Source organism: Aulonocara stuartgranti, assembly GCF_965226115.1.
Source record: "Aulonocara stuartgranti genome assembly, chromosome: 20".
Lineage (NCBI taxonomy): Eukaryota > Metazoa > Chordata > Actinopteri > Cichliformes > Cichlidae > Aulonocara > Aulonocara stuartgranti.
In genome coordinates, this window is record NC_138956.1 from 38,017,871 (window position 1) to 38,037,505 (window position 19,635).

The 19,635-nt window shown below is 47.2% G+C and overlaps 1 protein-coding gene across 3 annotated transcripts in view; it reads right to left on the reverse strand.

The window, feature by feature from the left end:
- Positions 1–12,438, reverse strand: part of lama5 (laminin, alpha 5) — a 72,159-nt gene extending 59,721 nt beyond the window's left edge. For all 3 annotated transcript variants that reach the window (XR_014273932.1, XM_082520004.1, XM_082520003.1), the window contains exons 1-2: positions 11,930–12,438; positions 7,327–7,479 (exon numbers count right to left, since the gene is read on the reverse strand). Coding sequence is in view for 2 of the 3 variants with exons in the window: in XM_082520004.1 (XP_082376130.1) it covers positions 7,327–7,479; positions 11,930–12,196 (420 nt within the window). In the remaining variant the exon portion in view is untranslated. The remainder of the gene's footprint in view (positions 1–7,326; positions 7,480–11,929) is intronic.
- Positions 12,439–19,635: the final 7,197 nt, after the last annotated feature.

Sequence of the window (19,635 nt, forward strand, 5' to 3'; positions counted from 1 at the left end):
AAAAGAACAGTCCTTTATTCAAATCTAGTTTCTTTAACTGTCGGCCTCTCACCTGTTTTCTTCCAAAGTACTAAGAATTTGAAAACATCTGTCTGATAATAATATCGTATAATCACTGTTCTGGATTTATAGAAAAAATGTCTTCAGAGCGGGCCTTTCTACAGGGTTGGATGATAAACATATTCCCTTAGTTTGTTCCTAGATTTGTCAAAGGTGTTTGACACAGTTCAGTTTAAAATGCTTTTAACAAAATTAAATAAAATTGGAACTGGAAATATTAGATAACAATAAGAGAAAAACGGGTCATTGTTAATAACCAGAATTCAAAGGGAGCTTGTGTGTGGGGTTTTAGGCCCGCTCTTATTTTTAATTTACATTCATGATTTTGAAACTGTGTGTAAAAATGTACTCCCTCTGATGTTTGCAGCTGACACTTATCTCACTCTGATGACCTTATAAGAGAAGCAAAAGAAGAGTTATGCTAACAAACTGTCACTTTATATTCATATATTATATTTCACAAAATCCTGAATTTGTCTGCAGAAAGTCGATGAAGTCGATATTCTGAGCAGAGCTCGGCATTCTATAAATTGTCCCTGTATGTTGATATTACATTAATTTTTCATTTATCCACACATAATGTCTAGTACTAGTGTGTGGGCTGCTACATGTCAATCATATCTTCATAGAATTTCATTAATTCAAAATAAATTTTTCTATTTCTCAAACAGACTTTCTTCATCTGCTCCTCTTTTTTAGAAAACCCTGAATCTTGTTAATGTGAATATATAATACACATCTCTGTATGTATAAGTGTGTATATGTGATTAGTGATTTACCAACTGCACTCTGACATTCTTAAATACAGAGGACCTGTTTATTGGACTACCAGCAGCTTCAGTCCATCGCTGCACTCAATACTTTTAATTTCTAACAGTATATTTATTATATTTGTAAATGATTGTATGTAACTTGTGTGTCCGTGCTGCTAACCTGTTGATGTTATAGGGGAGGTGACATTTAAACTTTACATTATTATTATTGTTGGTGTTGTTGATTCTATTTGTGTACAAACAAAACAAAACCCCGCCCCTAATCATGCAAACAGGTGAGTTATAGAAACGTCCTCCCCCTGTACAGGTGTCATGAACAGTCTGTACATCAGGCTATGGAGACTGACTCACCACTGCCTCTGCTGGACGGCAGAGGAACTACAGAGTTTAGCTCCTGAAATTAGAAATAATTTCATATTTTTGATGGCTGTGATATTTTCTTGGTGCAGTTTCTTGGTGCCTTCTAATTCAGCAGCTAAACTAAAGTCTCTGTCCCGCTGCCTGAATTAGAAATGTGCTGAAAGACAAAGTTTGTGAAGGGGCGTGGCTAAAAGCCCTTTGAGGGGTCTGCTGTTTCACCCTGATCCGGGGGACAGAGAAACCAGCCGATGAGTAAATAAACCACAGGAAGAGAAGTTAATCTATCACAAACAAACCCCATTAACTCATCTAATCTCCTTTTTAATGAATGTCCCGTTAATCCCATTCCCCCGCCTGTCTGAAGACTCTGACACTCACATCCAGCTGTTTGCCTCATGTTTGCTCTCCAGCTCTTTGTGAATGGCTCAAACACTCCAGCTGACACAATGGTGCCATAAAAGGCCCATTGAGGGGTTCTGTGAATGCAGAGTCGCCGGGAAGGCCGGCACCACTGCGGCATCAAAGGAAGGTCACGAGGGCAAGCAAATACTGCGAGACAAAGAGAGGGAGCTGAATGGATGCTCAGATCGCAGAGGGCTCATTCCCCCAAAATTGGACTTTTCCGATTTCTGGAATCGAAGCTGAAGCTCGTTCACTGAAGACGCGCATGGATCATGTTATCCAACACACGAAACCTAAACATCAAGTGACAGTCGTGGGTTACTCGTTTACGTTCCCTGGGATCAGCTGACAGCGACGCTGCAGAGCGCCCTCTGGTGGACAAACTATGCAACATCAATGATAACGTGGATGGGGTTTTTTTTCCGTCTCTACTTTTTAAATTTTCATTTATCCATAAAGATCTGCAAATAGCCAAGGTCAGCCAATATTTCACTCCCAAACTGCCCAAAAAAAGCTGTGATAAACAATTTTCATCATTGAGTCGATTTTTGAGGTTCTCGATCAGCTGAGCACGACCTGATGGTCAGTAATAAGAACAAGCTGGAAACAGATTCAGGCCGTTGTGGTTTCAGGTGCTGTTGAGCAGGTTAGGGACTCGTTTAAACAACTATTAACATATCTTTATTTTCACAGCACATTCAACCTGCAACACACGTGTCTGTGTCGATCCTTCTTCTTCTGCATCAATAACAAAGTCCTGAGAGGAGTCATTGAAACAAAACTTTAGTCAGAGCACGGCCCGAGAAATCCCCACAAAACCAGAGATCGTGGTTTAGACGCTGTCCTCACGTTCACACCTGAGTCGGCAGGTATCGGCTCCCACGAAAAACCATCTTCACGTCGTCTTCACGTTCTGGGAGCGGAGACCAGAGGAAGCTGAGGGAGCAGGTACAGCGGACATGTTTCTGTGAGTTTGGGGTCAGAGGTCAAAGCAGAAGGAAGCTGAACCTTCGACCTGCGCCAGATTACACGCAGAGCGGGAAATGATGAAACGGGGTGAGAGGCTGGGAAACGGTCGGCCCGAGCCTCGCTTTAGTTCTTCTTCAGTGTATAAAGCAGCACAGACTGCTCTCTCCCTCGCAGGTCTGAGCTGCGTGCAGAGCTTTGATTTCTGTGCTGTCGTCGGCGCTCTGCTGGGCTGCGGTGGCGTCTCCACAGTGAGTCACGCCGCTGCACAGAGGCCTTCTTTATGTGTCTTAGATCAGATCCTGCTTCCCTCGTAGCGTTCGCTTTGAGCTCCAACAGTCGGAATCATTCTTCCGGCCTCCGCCGCTACGTCCTCTTATTTCTGTCACCGCGTGCTCATCAGGCTTCGTCTTCCTGTTTTCCTCTTTTGTCCGTCGCGCTCGGGGTGAAGCACCGCCCCTGAAGCGCACACAGACGCTGACACACAGCGCACATTTTTCTGTCATTCACTTTGTGTAGTGAGCAGGAAAATGAGGAGGAGGAGGGAGGACTGTGACCTTAATAGGAATGAGAGAGGGAAACTGACGGAGCTGATGTGATGGAGGCAGCGTGCAGAGTTTATCAGGCCGTGTTGATGTTGGCGGCCAAATGAGCTTCAATAAGGTGAATCTCATGTCTACATTACACCTGCACAGGTACACAGCAGCACTCACGCAGCACGTTGTCTGAGCGTGTTCACTACTGCTGACCCGCAGCTCTGTTTTCAGCAGTGCTGCAAACTTCCTGTTCAAATGTTCCAGTATAAAAGTCCAACAGTTTATTCAAACTTACAAAAATAAGATTTAAGTATGACCTCGGTGCACTCCGCTGGTCGTTAAAGCGACTTCCTGCTGCTGGCTGGCTCTCTGCTAGGTCACATGACACTTTATTGTTAGAGAGTTTACGGTGTCTGTGCGCGGCCATCCGTGCACGCCTGCCTTCAGATAAAAGGTAAACATACTTCAGACGGTTTTAAATGTGCAGGCTGGGCCCCACGTTTACAGGTAGCACTGAGTGTGTGTGTGTACGTTAATGATAACCGTCACGTTGGTGTGTGCAAAGTTTTGGGGGTTTTCCAAACACTCGGTGAGCCTGCTGGCACCGTGATGTCCAAACCACATCAATAGCAGGAAGAAAAGAAGGAGCTGCAGCTGGCACTGTGCTGCTGCTACACTCAGGAACAATGGAGTGTGTGTGTGTGAGTGAGTATGTGTGTGAGTGAGTGAGTGTGTGAGTGTGTGAGTGTGTGTGTGTGTGTGTGTGTGTGTGTGAGTGTGTGTGTGTGTGTGTGAGTGTGTGTGTGTGTGTGTGTGAGTATGTGTGTGTGTGTGTGAGTGTGTGTGTGTGTGTGTGTGTGTGTGCGAGTGAGTATGTGTGTGAGTGAGTGAGTGTGTGAGTGTGTGAGTGTGTGTGAGTGTGTGTGTGTGTGCGAGTGAGTATGTGTGTGAGTATGTGTGTGTGTGTGTGGGAAACCTGTCCTTCCTCATGTTCGATCTACTACATTTGCAGCCAGGCTGTCAAGGATCAAGTCCCTCAGCTCATGAAAGAACAATCAGTTCAGCTCAGGCGGCGTCCTGTCACATGACCTCACACTGCCATGAACAGCGTGTCCGGCTCTGCGCTGTGTGTGTGTCATGTATGACACGTTGGAGATGTTTGAATGTTGTGGAGACGCAGTTTTCTGTGAGGACGGCCTGTGAGCGCAGATGCCGCCTGAAGCTCTGCAGGACCCCGAGCGCACCTGAAGAAGGCGCGCACACACGCACGCACACACACACACACACACATGCATGCAGACGCAGACGCGCACACACGCACGCACACACACACACACACATGCATGCAGACGCAGACGCGCACACACACACGCACACAGACGCACGCACACACGCGCACAGTATTATACTCTAATCACAGTTTATCGAAACACTCGAGCTCCTTCCTCTGCCATCTCCTCCTCTTTCTATGCCTTCACCTCCTTCATCCTGTTAACCTCCATTTTCACCTCCTTTCCTCCTCCTCCTCTTCCTCCTCCTCCTCCCTCTCTGGGAGTTTTATTTCAAACTGTATTCATGGGTCTATTATTAGGTTTTTTCCATCTTCCTGTTTTTACCTGTAATAAACATTCCACTGCCACACATATGAGGAATGAAGACACACTCGCGCACGCGCGCACGCACGCACGCACACGCGCGCAGACACACACACCTGTCCAGAGTGACTGTACACTGTAACATCCCACTGTGTACAAAACACAGACAGCTGTGACTGATGGTGAAGTATGAGCTCATGCAGTGAATCACATTCTTCCTACAGTTCATCGAGTAGCTGTCAGTGCTCTTCATCTCCTCCTCCTCCTCCTCAGCCTGAGACATGCACAGAGGTGGATTCATGTGTTACAGATATGACAGGAAGGCCTTAAACCTGAGTATTTATGATCATCCTTCTCTTTTTCCTCCTTTACAGCACCGAGTGAAACCTGTTGGCTTTCTGTGGACGTGGTGTTTTCATTTTCCATAACACAGGGATATACCAGTAATTACATTACAGTTACAATTATGTTGTGACTCGTGTTACAAAGGTCTCTCAGTTACCTGCACGCCGGGCTGAGGGCGACGCCCGTCAGTATATTAGTGTGAAAATAATCAGTAACTTCCATTTTGAGGGACCACATCTTCAGGAAACTCGACTTAAACATGAGCTAAGGTCATGAGGTCAAATCCACCCGAGATTTTCAGTACGTGCACCTATGGTATCAACTTCAAAATCCTACATTGCTGTTCTCAAGTTATAGTGTTCACAAAGTCGGGGTCCCCGCTGCCGGCCCACCCAACCGCCCGGTGGAGTGACGAAAACGTCCCCGTCTTACGACAGAGAGCTACGAACATCCACGTGTTTTCAGTCAGCTGATTGTAGTGCCAGGAGGAAAATGTTGGCGTGTACAGTGATACAGTTTTCAAACAGTGCAGATATGGACATTACTTTTATTTTTATTGAACAGGGACAATAACAGGACAAGAGCGCAGCGGTGAAGTGCAAACTGCATCCAGGACACAAACATCTGTATTACACTGCTAACATCTGTACAGACAGCATGCTAACACTAAGCTAGCCAAGAACCCAGAGTGATGTTAAAGCTGAGCAGACTCCAGTCCAGCAGCCAGAGCCTGAACTCCAACAGGTAACAAGCTGATGAGCAGCCGGGCTCTTTCTACCTGTTTCTATAGCAGCATCACTGTGACAGCTACAACATGTAGACGATGGTCTGCAATACATGTCTGGCAGCCCTGGTAGGACCGCCAGAGTCTGGTTTCTCTATTAGAGGGAGAGATAAGGAGGAAGAGGAGGGTGTCAACGAGGAGGAAGAGCAGAATACAAAAGATAGGGAAGCAGAGATAACAGGAGTCTGGGCTATGTGAGAGAGAGAAGTGAAGGAGGAAGATGTGACCGTATACATTTCTGCCTGCATGGAGCTCGAGATCAGGATTTCACTGAACACACACACACACACACACACACACACACACACACACACACACACACAGAGGAGAGGCAGCTCTGCGGGTTCAGACAGGCTGCCTCACATTCCTCTCTCCTTTATTCAGGTGGGGGGTTAGATGGGCACACACACACAGACACACACACAGCGCCCACCTACGTTCTTTCAGGACAAAAGTAGAACCTGAAGTCCCTCCCCCTCCGCTCGCTCTCCCAGCAAACACCGCCGATCCGCGGCCAGAATCACCTCCCGACTAAACATAAGAGCTGCAGGTTTCAGTGGTTTGTTCGTACGTTTGTCATTAACAGACGTGTCACATGCAAAAACACGCTGAGACATAAAGACAACGAAGGAAGGAAAACCAGCACAAACAGGCTGCGCAGCACCCAAACATCAGAATCACACTTTTTATGTTTTTATGACCTTTTTCAGACATGAGTCGGTAAAATATTTAAACTGAACAGAAGCTGAAATGATGAAGTTCATTTGTTTACAGCTCTACAGGAGTGTGGATTTAATCACACTTTTAATCATCTTTGATGTGGACTTCAGCTTTGCTAATAACACTGAACACAACTACCCACAATTCACTTTGTTTGAATTAAAGCAGCGAGGCAGGAGCGACTTGAGACTGTCCTCAGTCTGAAGCCGTGTGGTAATAACACGAGTCTGAGTTGTGACCTTGTGTATGTCAGTCCCCTCCTTTCTTTTTGTTTGACCCTCCTTTTGTTGTCTTATGTTCAAATGTCTTTGTCTATAAAAACGGTAGCACGATGACGCTCCTCAGCTCATTTTAGAGCGCCATCCTCAGTTCACACTGAGCCAAGATGGCAGCGAAGTCACAAAACCTTCCTGTGTGAGGATGATTAATGTTTGCAGGTAGAAGGTGACTTCTACAAACCCTCCACATCGATATGGGGCGCCGCCGCCTCCCTCTGTCCTTCTCTTTCTGTCGTTCATTCAGATGATTTCAAATGATCGTCGAAGATGTTGAAACGGTACAGATCAAATATGTCATTCCTGCATCGCTCCAACAAGCTCAGACAGACTTTTAAAAACCACTTTGGAATAATCTCACAATCTGATCCATCCTAACCCCACACGCTACTCAAAATTCCCGCGGGAACTGAAACGTTGCAGCTCTCCTGAGGACAGAGGACAGAGCTCTGGAAACATTCGGCACCACAGAAGAAGAAGGAGAGCAGCCGACACAGGGAGCAGACCTACCTGTCCGAGGTCCAGCGTGACGTTCACCTCGTTGAACTCAGTGCTGCGGGACAGCGGCGGGCTCTGCCACCATCGCTCCGTCCCGTCGATGGCGTTGGTGATGGGATGGGCGCGGTCGCTGTGGCCCTGGCTGCAGATGTCGCAGTACTGCCCCTGAGAAGAAACAGAAATCAATCATCCTGTTACACCAGCTGTTTGGGGAACATCTGCCCATGAAGCGTCTCAAAGCGCCTCTTCGGCTGATGACAGGACAGCAGCGTTCCTCATGGTGGGGTCACGGCTGCTCCAGAACAGCACCGTGACATAGAGCTGCCACAAACGATTATTCTGATAGTCGACTAATCAGATCATCATCCATTAGACGTAAAACTACAGCTTATTGCACCAGCAGCATCTGCTCTTATATAACTATCATTAGCTTACAGCTTTAAGTGTTTAAGGTCTGTGCTAACTAAAAATAAAGACAAGATGATAGTTTATTAAATTTTAATGAAATCTGCAGATTGTTTCGGTGAAGTTTAATAAACTCCTTGCTATCTAAACTATAACAGGACACCGGAGTATATTCTGGAGCATCTCACACTTCTGATAATCAGCTGTCTGCTTGACGTTTATTCAGCTGTGCAAAAACTATAACTTTAATCTCAGCCAAACCGATTTACTCAGGAACAAATAAAATACTAAAAAGCCAAACAACAACATTTTTAAGTTATCTAAGTGACTTATATGTTTAACCTGAGTAGCGAAAGACGGCGGTGGGTTTGAAAACGATTTGCCGGGAGTCCGGTGTTCTCACGGCTCTAGTGACCTAGCCCCCGGCTAGCTATCGAGCTAGTGGGTAACAGACGTCTCTGAAAACGTCGGAGCGCTTTTGAAAATATGTGGTGTCCTGATAAACTGAGCAGATATTTGAGGTTTACACAGCTACATTCTCGCCTGAAAATATGTTAAACGTTTATTTTGTGACCCAGAAAGAATAATAAGAGTAACATTAAAACTAACTAGCTGCCGCCATTGTTGGAAACTGCGCTGGGCTGCGCTATGAATTCTGGGATAGGTTGGGCCTCGAAGTATACACCCGACCCATCCTTCAAATCTGGGGAAATAAAGACCGCATTTGTCGGAGTCTTCGAATTCGAATGGACCGTCTTCGTCGTGTCGCTGTAACGTAGTCGGCCTACAAATGCGGCCTCAGGAGGATGCGGTTCCTGAATTTGGACACAGCTACGATACCGGACACAGCTTCTTCTTCTTCTTCTTCTTCGGGGTTTAACGGCATCCTTGAACATGCAGTGCTGCCATCTTCTGTTTCAGTCCGTTATTACACTCTTAAATCCTGCTACTTATTCCTGCGACTTTTGGGATCTTACAAAGCTTCAAACGAGGCGTCGACTATTAAATCAGTCGTTGATTCTGATAGTCGACTAATCGTGGCAGCCTTAACCGTGATTCTGTTTTTCCTTTTCATTCATATTTCCTGTTTCTGGGAGGTTTTGCGCATTAACTCGTGTTCTAAACGCTTTGCCTGCTGGATTATTTTGGGCCTTTCCAGCACACCATTAGCCGGAGCAACGACCAAGCACGCATAATGTAAGGTTAATACAGCACGGTGGTGGGTTTAGGTGGGGGCCGGCTGCAGGTAGCTCCACAGTGCACACGCCCGCTGCAGACGTGACACCCACTTCGAGTCCCCGTTTCTGTCCTGGTGGTCCGCTCGGCCGTTTGGCCCAAAGTAAGCATTAGCATAAACTCAACAAGTGCCGACCTGAACAAAAACCCAGGTCAGGGGCCGTTATCACAGCAGGTCCCTGAGGTCAGAGGTCACGTCTCTGTGGCTCAAACCATCCCCCACTGTTTGATGAGCTGTTAGAGCTGAGCTGTGACACCAGAGCGCCGTTAGCTTTCGGTCAACAGCACGCTCTGCTGCAGGTCTCAGATCTGCTCACACGCCGGCCTCTGCCTCGTGGCTTTATTTGTCATTAGAAGCCAGAAAACCAGCAGCTGCTGATGCGACACAGAGAGCTGTGGATCAATCATGAAACTTCAGCTGAGCACAATGATGTGATCTGTTTTTTGCCAACACGCATTGTCTAACTGAAAACCTGCACGGAGTCACTCTCCTGCCGACCCTTTGGCCCAAAGTAAGGTTTAAGCATCTTTTCTTCCTGAACACTAAACTTCTCCCCTCACACGTCTCTGACTGAGCGCTGCTGTGTCTCCGTCTCTGCTCACTAGAGCGTGCTCGCCGCCTCGTACACCTCCTGCACATTTAATGAATAAAAACACTCCCACATCGTGCTGTCGGGACACATTGTGTGTGTGTGTGTGTGTGAGAGACAGTGGAGCGACCTGGCTTAGAGGCCCCGCCCTCTCAGGCCAGCAGCCCTCGACCACATTTTTGGGGAACGTTGTTCCTGCAGCAGTGTCCGAGGATCAGGACGAGCTGCATAAGTACTCAGTGTGGAGGAGGACAAACAGCAGCTGAATTCAGGCAGTAAACTGTAAAATGAGGTCTTCCTGTGCCCCCCGCCCCCCACGGAGGAATGTGCCTCAGGCTGCAGGTTTCTCTGCTCTGCTGCTTTCATTCTTTCTCCTCATCCTCCACCTTTATCTCCACCTCTGATCTCTGTGAACTTCAGTCTGAGCCTAACAGCCATCACTCCTGACTTCTGCAAACTCAATGTGAGCTGATTTTTATTTTTCCCCCCCAAACTCGATAATCTCGCGGTAAGATGGCGGGCGAGCCTGCTCTGATTGGACGACAAGGGTCAGTCACTGTGAGGAATGCAGGGACAGGTGGGAGAGAGAGGGCAGTGAGTGTGCAGGTTATCACCCGCAGAGCTGCTGTAATGGTTAACCTGCTGATGCTGTTCATGAGCCTTTGCACTGATGAAAAACACACACACACACACACACACACACACACACACACACACACACACACACACACACACACACACACACACACACACACACACACACACACACCTCTCTGCTTCCTTAAATCAGAAGAAGGGCGAAGTAGAGCCAACGAAGCCGAGCGTGACATAACGAGCTGGCAGCAGCTTTGTGCACGCCGCCGACCTCCTCTGCTCTTCAGCGAGGAAGAAGAACCAGGTTACAGAGACACGTCCACAACTCAGCTACTTCATTTCTGTACTTCAGGTTTTATGGAAGTTTATTCTTTAGAAACATGAAAATCCAGGTTCTGCTTTTGTGTTTCCATGAGAACTTCACACGTCACACATCTGAAAATAAAACAACTGGAAATATGGACCATGAAGTCCTGGATGAATCACCTCAGTTCCTTAAAGTGCTTTCTACTGTAAGGTAAAGACCCTACAATGATGGAGGCAGACCCCAACCATCAGACAACCCCTTCTGAGGAGGGCCGAGTACAATAAGCTCAGTTTGATCTGAATTAAGAAGCAGAAAGTTAGCGGCCATCCAGGTCTTTATGTCTTTAAGACATTCCTGCAGTTTAACTCATTGGTGTGTGTTATCTGGCTTCATGCACAGATAGAGCTGGGTGTCATCTGCATAGCAGTGTAAATGTATGCTATGTCTTCTAATGATGCTGCCTAAGGGAAGCATGTATAATGTAAACAGAATTGGTCCTAGCACTGAACCCTGTGGAACTCCATAATTAACCTCAGTGTGTGAAGAGGACTCTCCATTTACATGCACAAACTGGAGTCTATTAGATAGATATGATACAAACCACTGCAGCGCAGTACCTGTGTTGCATCTTCAAAAAATAAAAATACAATAACTGAGACTTGCAATGAAGTATCGTTGCAACTGGTTTACTGAACCTTCTTTTCAGTGCAGGTACAGAACATGAGTATCCATTTTCTTACTGCCCCCTACAGGACACACTCTTCTTCCACTTCCTCACAACATTAATGTAACACAGAACTAATACTGCCTCTCCTGGCGTTACCATTGTAACGACACACTCATTCTGTTTCTTTCAGATGAATAACAGGAACTTAGGGTGTAGGTATCTATGAATAACTATTATGCATACTCATATATTTATATAACCAACTAATTTCTTGATACCACAACCTGTAACACCTACAGCTGCTCTAATCGCTGTAATTCATGAACAAACTGCAGGATTTGATTATTTTCGCACTGCTAAACTTACAGAACCCGCTGGTGTGAGATTGATGTGTCAGTGTGAAAGGTCCTCAGTTTATTACTTATTATTACTCTATTTTTGTATTACAAGATAAACCAGCTAAAAGAAGGTTTTTGGCTTCAGTGTGGAGGGGCCGCAAAGGGGAGGAGCTAACTTGAGAGGATGGGTGAGGGGCTGCCACCAGACTCAGTTTTAGATAAAGAAGGATTATTTTAAACTGTGAGTCATGCAAAGCTCCGCTGACACAGACAAAGAGTAAACGTGAGCTCGGGTGAAGTCTGGGACTGCTGCTCACGCTTACACGGGACGGTTCTCCCCTCTTACACTCACTGATGCTTAGAAACTCAGTCATAAGCCGATACCTTATGATTACACATACGCACACACTGCGTGCTGCAACTACTCAGAGTGACGCCACGAGCACCTGCTTCAGATCTACACCTCACAGCGACTCACCTGGATGGTCTGGCTCGGGTCTCCGGACACCGGGCCCCCGACCAGCTTGCAGTACAGGTCCTGGACGCTCCTGCCGGTGTCGTCCTCCCCGCAGGTCGCGGTGGCGGTGATCTTCGTGCCCTCCGCCAGGTTAAAGTAGGGCGGGTGGAGGCTGTATCCGTTCACCCCGTTGGTGGGCAGCTCCTGGGCCGAGGCGAGGCGCCAGCAGCAGGTCACCAAAAGCAGCCACAGCAGCTCCGAGAGCCGCGCAGGACCGCTCACCATCATCCCACCTGCCCGACAAACTCCAGGAGCAAGCTTTGAGACGGGGTGGCGAAGTCTTAGAAAGTTACCGAGGCTGTGAGGGGGGGGGGTCAAAGCTTCTGCGGGACCGGAGCGCGTGAAGTGAAAAAGCCGCAGAGAGGAAGAGGAGGCGCTGAGTCCTGGAGCGGAGCGCACAGCTTTCTGTCCTCTCCGAGAGTCGCTCCAGCAGGAACACTCAGTCCTCCCCCTCCCTCCCTCTCTCTCTCCTCACCCTCCCCTACCCCCATCTCTGGCCCGGCCCCAGAGGAGGAGGAGGGCGCAGAGCTTCCTCGTAGGCCTGCGGCCAACTGAAGCTGATTTTAGTGGCTGAAGACTCGAATTTATGAGTTCTTGTTAGATAAACCATGTACCTGTTTGATGTCTGAGGTCTGGTTTTAGCAGCACGAATCAGAGTCCAGATCTGAGTGTACATGAAACATCTTTGATTAAAATACTGATTGTTGTGTAAAAACAGACACGTGATTTAGTAAGACTGAAAGGTGCAACCTCAACCAGAACACAGGAAACAGCTGATGGAGAATGACACCTGCGCAGGCCTCAGAGACGGAGCCTCAGAGACGGAGTACTTTAACCTGTGTAGTACTTTAACTTGCAGTAGTTTAATTTGAACTTGAAGAAAGTGTCTTTCCTCAGTGTGCTGCATCACGTGATCCAGGGAATTACCTGCCCAGGTAATAAAACTGTTGCTGAAATCTGTTTATGAGCGCCGATCAAACTCCATTCGCAGATTGAAAACGGAGCGAGCGGCCGTTCACTGGAGCCTAGTTAAAGGTCAAAGCTGCAGGCAGCTGTGCTTGTGGACCTCTGAAGCTTCTGTCGTGGCTGTGTCATTCTTCTTCTGTGGTTATAATCCGCCCTCCTTGCTCTCTGCCTCCTGGGAGCTGGGGCAGCGTCTCTCAGACATTTGGCTAGTCTGTGTTTGGCATCCACAGAGACCTGCAAATCAAACCTGGAGCTCCGCCTACGTGAGCGCTCTGTTAGTGCAGTGACCTCACAGCAGCCATATTATTGGTCACGTGATGTCATTAAAAATGCTCCAAAAGGCTCCAACAGCACAAAAACGGTCCACAGGTCCAGCTTAGCCTAGCAGCTACAGCCATCTGTGTCACCATCCACCTGTCAGTCACAGAGGCCACGCCCTAAAATTACAAACCTTAAACCAGGCGTGTTACACAAACACCCTCCCCGTACAGGTGTGACTATGGAGGAAATGATCCACAGAGACCCAACAGTTTGTGTATCAGGCTGTAAAGTTTTAACATGACTCACTGCTGCCTCTGCTGGACGTCAGAAGAACCACAGGGTTGATGGGAAACACCTGCAGAGCTGAGTGTGTTTCTCATGGAGCGCTGCCATGTAATTACGTGGCTCCAGGAGCCACTTTAGAAGATTAAAGAGTTTTTCCCACACTCTCAAACACACAGATAAAAGGTGCTCAGGTGAGTCGGGCACAGTTCATACTGAACAGGTAGCTTTGGTTCAAGTTGCAGAGGTTCTAGTGTAGAATAGCCGTGTATTGTCCTTGTACACGTAGAACAAAACTGTGGCATGAGAAGTTTAGGCAACACAGGAAGAAAACACTGAGCATCACTGCTGTTCGGTCTCACACAGGAACACAACACCTCCACAAGTCAGTATCAGGTAGCCCCGCCCACATTATGCTATTCTGTAATCTGCAGAACATACAAATTAGTACTATGACAACACACACACACTCACAAACAACAGGTGGGTGGGGCTGCGGTCCACGACATCATCCAGAGCCAGGAGTGCGAAAAACTGTGATAAACTGAGTGTTTAGAGCAGTCTGAACACGTGAGCTCATTACTAGACAGGAAGTGAGGAGAAGAAAAATCGGTCCATGAAGAGTTACTTCCTGCGTGGTGTTTGCTGCAGGAAATGGACTCTTAATGAAAGGAACGCGAACAAGAGAGGAGGGAGAAATAAAGTGTGAAAAACTCACAGCGAGCCAAACACAGGAAGAGAAGAAGAAGAAAGAGGCCTTGGCGTTTCACCTCACTAATCCTGTCTTTCTCCCTGAACTCTATAACTAATCTACTTCATGGTTACCACAGAGACCAAAGGAGGAGCGAGGGATAGGTCACATGTTGTCATGGAAACTGCTAACTGCTCCATCAATTGAACCCACTCACCCCCGCCTCCCCAAACACACACACAGATGAAGAGGTCTGTGTGCAGCGAGGAACAAAGTTTGAAGTGAGCAGCGAACTGAGCTTCATTCAGGCTCTGATCCAGAGGTCAGCCCCAGAGACGCGTCCGACATCCACGAGGTGTCCGCATCCTCCGAATAATGAGCTTCTGGCAGATTCACAGGAACACCCAGGGGAACACTGCAGAGCGCTGCGTGAAATAAAAACGGAATGAAATCATTTCCGACTCTCATCAACCCAAATTTATTCACACCACAGAAAACATTTAAAGGAGAAAATGAACCATTTCAATAAAGTTTGACTTTGATGGCGGCAACACGTCTGTAAAAGTTGGGACGGGTCGACAAAATGCTGAAAACTGAGAAGAGAAACAGCCGGAGGAAGATTTATCAGGTGAGCTGTCAGCAGCTGGGTCACCCTGTTCACCGAAGTCTATTTACCAACATACGTAAAGATATTACACATAAAAATACACAGAAACATTGGAAATCAGTTTTTGGCACAACACCGGTGTCACAGAAATGTCATGTGATGTGTTTACTGTCACCATTGTGCTCATCTAGATTTGACACAGCAGGGTTTGAGAGGACAGAGACGGGAAGTGAACGCCACCGTGTCGTATTTGTGACGCAAACAAAGCCCAGACGTGTTTATTTGTGTTCATTTGGGCCAGAGCGGCCTGCTCTCAGCGCCGTGTGTGTGAGCAGGTATGGACATGTCCGCCTCTTTGTTTCCTACAAGAAAAGCCTTCAAACACACTCCTGGTGGCCTCCTCCTCCTGAGTGCTGAGGACACGCCTCCCACAGGGGGAGGGGGTGACGGTGGGTTCACCTGTACAGCAGGTCAGACAGTCGGAGGCTCTTTGTAACAGGATTAAATCTGTGACCAAAATGTTTCAGTGAGTTTACACAGCAGGCTCCGCCCACCCCTGCCCTCCTCTCCCGTCTGCTCCTCCTTTGCTTTGAAGTCTAAAGAGACAAAGAGATGAGCCGAACAGAGACAGAGATGATGGAAAGACAGATAAAAGGGAGGAAGAGCAGGAGGTGAGGAGGTGAGGGAGTGCCACGAGGAGAACGTAGGAAGAAAGACTGGGAGGAGCCGTCGCAGCTGCAATAAAACCTTGACAGAGACACGGCTGGGAGGGGTCTCAGGTACCTGCTTCACGTTCAGAACGTTGTTTGGCGAGCTGCAACTCGCTCGGTGCCAAAAAGACTCAGACACGACCCAGCTTCAGCTTTTTCAAAAAACCCTTTAATCAGCTCAGAGTCAGACGAGCGCAGCAGAAGGTTTCCCCTCTGATAACGAGGCCTTAGCACAGGGGTGGGCAATCCCAGTCCACGAGGGCCGGTGTCCTGCAGGTTTTAGAGCTCACCCTGGGTCAGCACACCTGAATCACATCAGTTCGTTACCAGGCCTCTGGAGAACTGCAGGACATGTGGAGGAGCTAATTTAGCCGTTTAAATCCGCTGTGTTGGTTCGAGGACACATCTAAAACCTGCAGGGACACCGGCCCTCGTGGACTGAGATTGCCCAGCCCTGCCTTAGCATCAGCTTATTATTATCATCAGTGTTCCAGTAACAAGGAAATATGTCCATGAAAGTGAAACAGCTGTTACTGGGTCAGCTGACCAAACAATCTATTCATTTTTGTCTGCAGCTCCAGCCGCTCAGCTTCATGGTTCTGTTTTTTATCTGGGAAATCATTTCTGCTTTTTGGATAAAACATCTGATTTTCATGGAGAACACTCAGAAGATTCAGATTCACAGAGCCGTGCGAGTGACCCTGAAGGCCTCGGGGAGACATACCTGGCAGCCCCAGAGGAGGAGGAGATGCTAGCCACCTGCTCAGAGGCTCACCTGAGGGACAATAAAGTGTGGGAACAGAGCCGTAAACCGGCCTCATTACAGACCCTGAAACCACACGACGCCCCTCTGTGACCTCACATTCCCTCTCTAACCTCTCATTTCATTGGCTCACGTCGTCCTTACAGCCAGGTTGGGGCAGACGGTCACCCAAACATTAAAGGGCGCTGTAACGGAGCTTCTCTCCACTCTTCTTTGCGTTTCATTGTGTGTGATCGTCCTCAGCAAGCAAGTTTCTACTGAGACAGACATGAAACTCTGGTTTGATGTGAGAAGTTCAGTCCCAGCTTTTCACATTTAACCTTGACCTTTGACCTCTGCAGAGAGGCTTGAGGATCCAGACTCTGATGAAGAACGGAATCTTTAAATATCACCATCATCTTCTTTTGCCCTTCGGCCCCACAAACAGATGCTGAGCACTGTTCAGGTCTGGGTGAAGAGGAGGTGCACCTCCAGAGCTGAACACCTAAACACACCTCTGAACACCGTGATGACGTAAAATAGAGTTGGATGTCTGGAAACCAATCTTGGTCTCGAGACCACTTTTACCTGGTCTTGGTCTTCTTGATCTCAGATCCCTCAATCTGGTCTTGAGTCAACCATCAGCGGAGCGGGGGGGTGTCATACTGGGCTTAGGCCCGGGTCATCTTTTCGGGGTCTTTTGGAGTGTAATTTGTTTCATAGTTAGAGGCCTGACTGACAGCTGTATAAAACAAAAACTACACACAATACTCGAAGCACATAGCGCACAGTCGTAAATTCCCCCTAATTTTGGTATGATCCGAGCTCAGGCACTGGGCGACTGAGCACAGCACTGACGCCTGTGAGCGAGGGGGGAGAAGCTGCTGCCTGCCAGTGTGCTGCAGACAGAGGAGAGCTTAAGTTTGAGCAGCTACCAAAGCAAATCATTCGTACTGAACTAATAATGTAAATATGACGGTGCATCACGAAAGACTGATATCAAACGGATCACTTGACCAATATTACGTTACTCGCTCTTCCAGCGAATCAACAAATGGCGAAATGAAAAGCCGAACAACAACAATCCTGGTTCTTTAGAGAGTCTCAGCTTACATGTGTTTATTTCATATTTTCAGTTGTTTCCCTCCACGGCTAAACAAACCGGTTTCAGTAATGCACTGATATACAAGAATGGACATAAGGAGCTTCTTTCAAAGAAAAAACTCAGGTAGATGTTATTTTATTTATCATGCTTTGTATGTTGTTCAGTATATTTCTATGCAAAACAACAGGAATTTCTGGGTCTGGTTGAATTGGGGTTTAGTCCTCGTGTCTTGATACAGCCCAACTTTGTTCTGCCTCACTGCTTAATTAGAAAACTAGTTTAAGGTGTCCTGCATATGTGGTATATATTTTTCCCTATATGAAGTCATTGTTTTTTGAACAAAACTCAAAACAGAGCCTGACAATCTTTCAGTCATTTCTACCCCCCATCCCACATGCATACTACCCTTTAGGGCCAAGCCCCGGGTGTTTGGCTCCGCCTCTGGAGTCAACAGTATCGATGACACACAACGTAACGTTCAATAATGTGTCATGCGCAAAAGCGTCAGCTCTGAGCCGTGCTTACAGAGCGCTTTGTAGTGAATCATATTGTGGCCAATCACGTGCGAGGATACAGGATAACATCATCATGTGAAAAACAGAGAGGGTGATGGACGCGACAGTCAAGTGGAGCGTGCGTCGGTCCTCTCAGTGAGAGGCAGTAGACGGCGGTGAGGAGGGCTGTGCGAGAGCAAGAACACATAAATATGCCTGAGACCCGTAAACGAAGCAGCATCTGGCTGCAGCTTAAAGACTTTTGTTTCGTCTCGACTTGGTCTCGATGTTGTGGTTTAGGCGGTCTTGACTACAAGTCTAACGTAAAGTCACATGACCAGAGAAATCCTGCACGGCAGAATTAACACCTTCACGTCGATGGAGCTCGCTGTGTTTCCTTCATTGCTGTTAAATGAAAAGTTAAGTTTTTCTTCCTGTTTGCAGGCTTGTATTTTTATCTCGTGCTGCCCCCTGTTGGATGATATAGGAAACTGTTTTTTCCCTGGCTGTGGCTCCTCCCCTCTATGAAACACCTGCTTTTTATTGATTTTTGCCACCTGGACCAGTCTCAGGTGAACTTCATGTGCCCTTCAGGACCTGCTGGGACATCCTACGTTCATCATGATGATTCAGACTTTTCAAAGGTAAAAGGTGAATTTACAAAGCGCAGCATCATACGGTTCTTCACAGGTTTATGAGTGTTAGGGTCCCAGGAGGACGATCCTGGTATTAACTGTACATTTAACCTCCTAGGACCTGCCGTCCACATATGTGGACATCACATTTTAGGTTATTTAGACCAGAATACTCAATTTTGCTCTACGTGGGCCTGTTATCCACTTAAGAGGACATTATACTGCTACTGTTCTATCAAAATTTTAAATGAATATCCTCATTTATGGCTCTTATTTTTCTTAAAAACAAAAATAAGGTTAAAAAAAAAAATCTGGTAATTCTTTGTTTTTACATTCATCGGGCCCCAATCAGCCCAAATATCAAAGAGAAATTAAAAATGCTGCCGTGGAAGAGTTCGGTTCTTAGGTTAAAGGAGACCTTTCATCTGCTCCCACCTGTCCTGAGCAGACACCTATCAAACATGAAAGTTTACCCAGAATGCACTTTGTGAAGTTTTGACATCGAACTCTGACAACTGATCACAGGAACCAGACTCGAACCTCTGGGTTTCCTCTCAGGGGATAAAATATGACATCATTTATCAGCTTCATTGATCATTTGTGAAATCTCATTAGAGCCACAGTAAACTGCTGCTACGACAAACACACTTAGCACAATCTCAAAGCTCGGATTTACCTGAACAATGAGTCTGAGAGGAAATTATACCTGCTCTCACTCAGACCGTCACGATTACTACAAACTCCAGCTGCGCACACACATCAGTGAAGTTTTAAAGGTAAACACACACATACAGATCCATCGCTGCAGACAAATATGATGCTGAGATTTAAGAAAGCGCCTGCTCGGCAGAGAAAGAGACAATCTTGGTTAAATCTTTGCGGCCCTGCCCTCTGGAGGCGTTCGCTGATGCCTGAGAACGTGGCGCATCAGTTAGACCCACTGGAGCACGCTGACCTTTCACCTTTCCTCCCCACAGAAACAGTTTGTAGTAACCTTTGACCCCCCCCCCCAAACCCACAGCTGACTTCCTTCAGCGGTTTGTGTTTAGCTGACCAGCACCAGCCTCTGGTTTTTATGCAGGTACAATAACTGAAGCCCTATTTTCAGCCAACGCACTGAGCATGCTCAGACCCGTATGCGACCCATCAAACGTGAAGAAACGACAGCAGACGA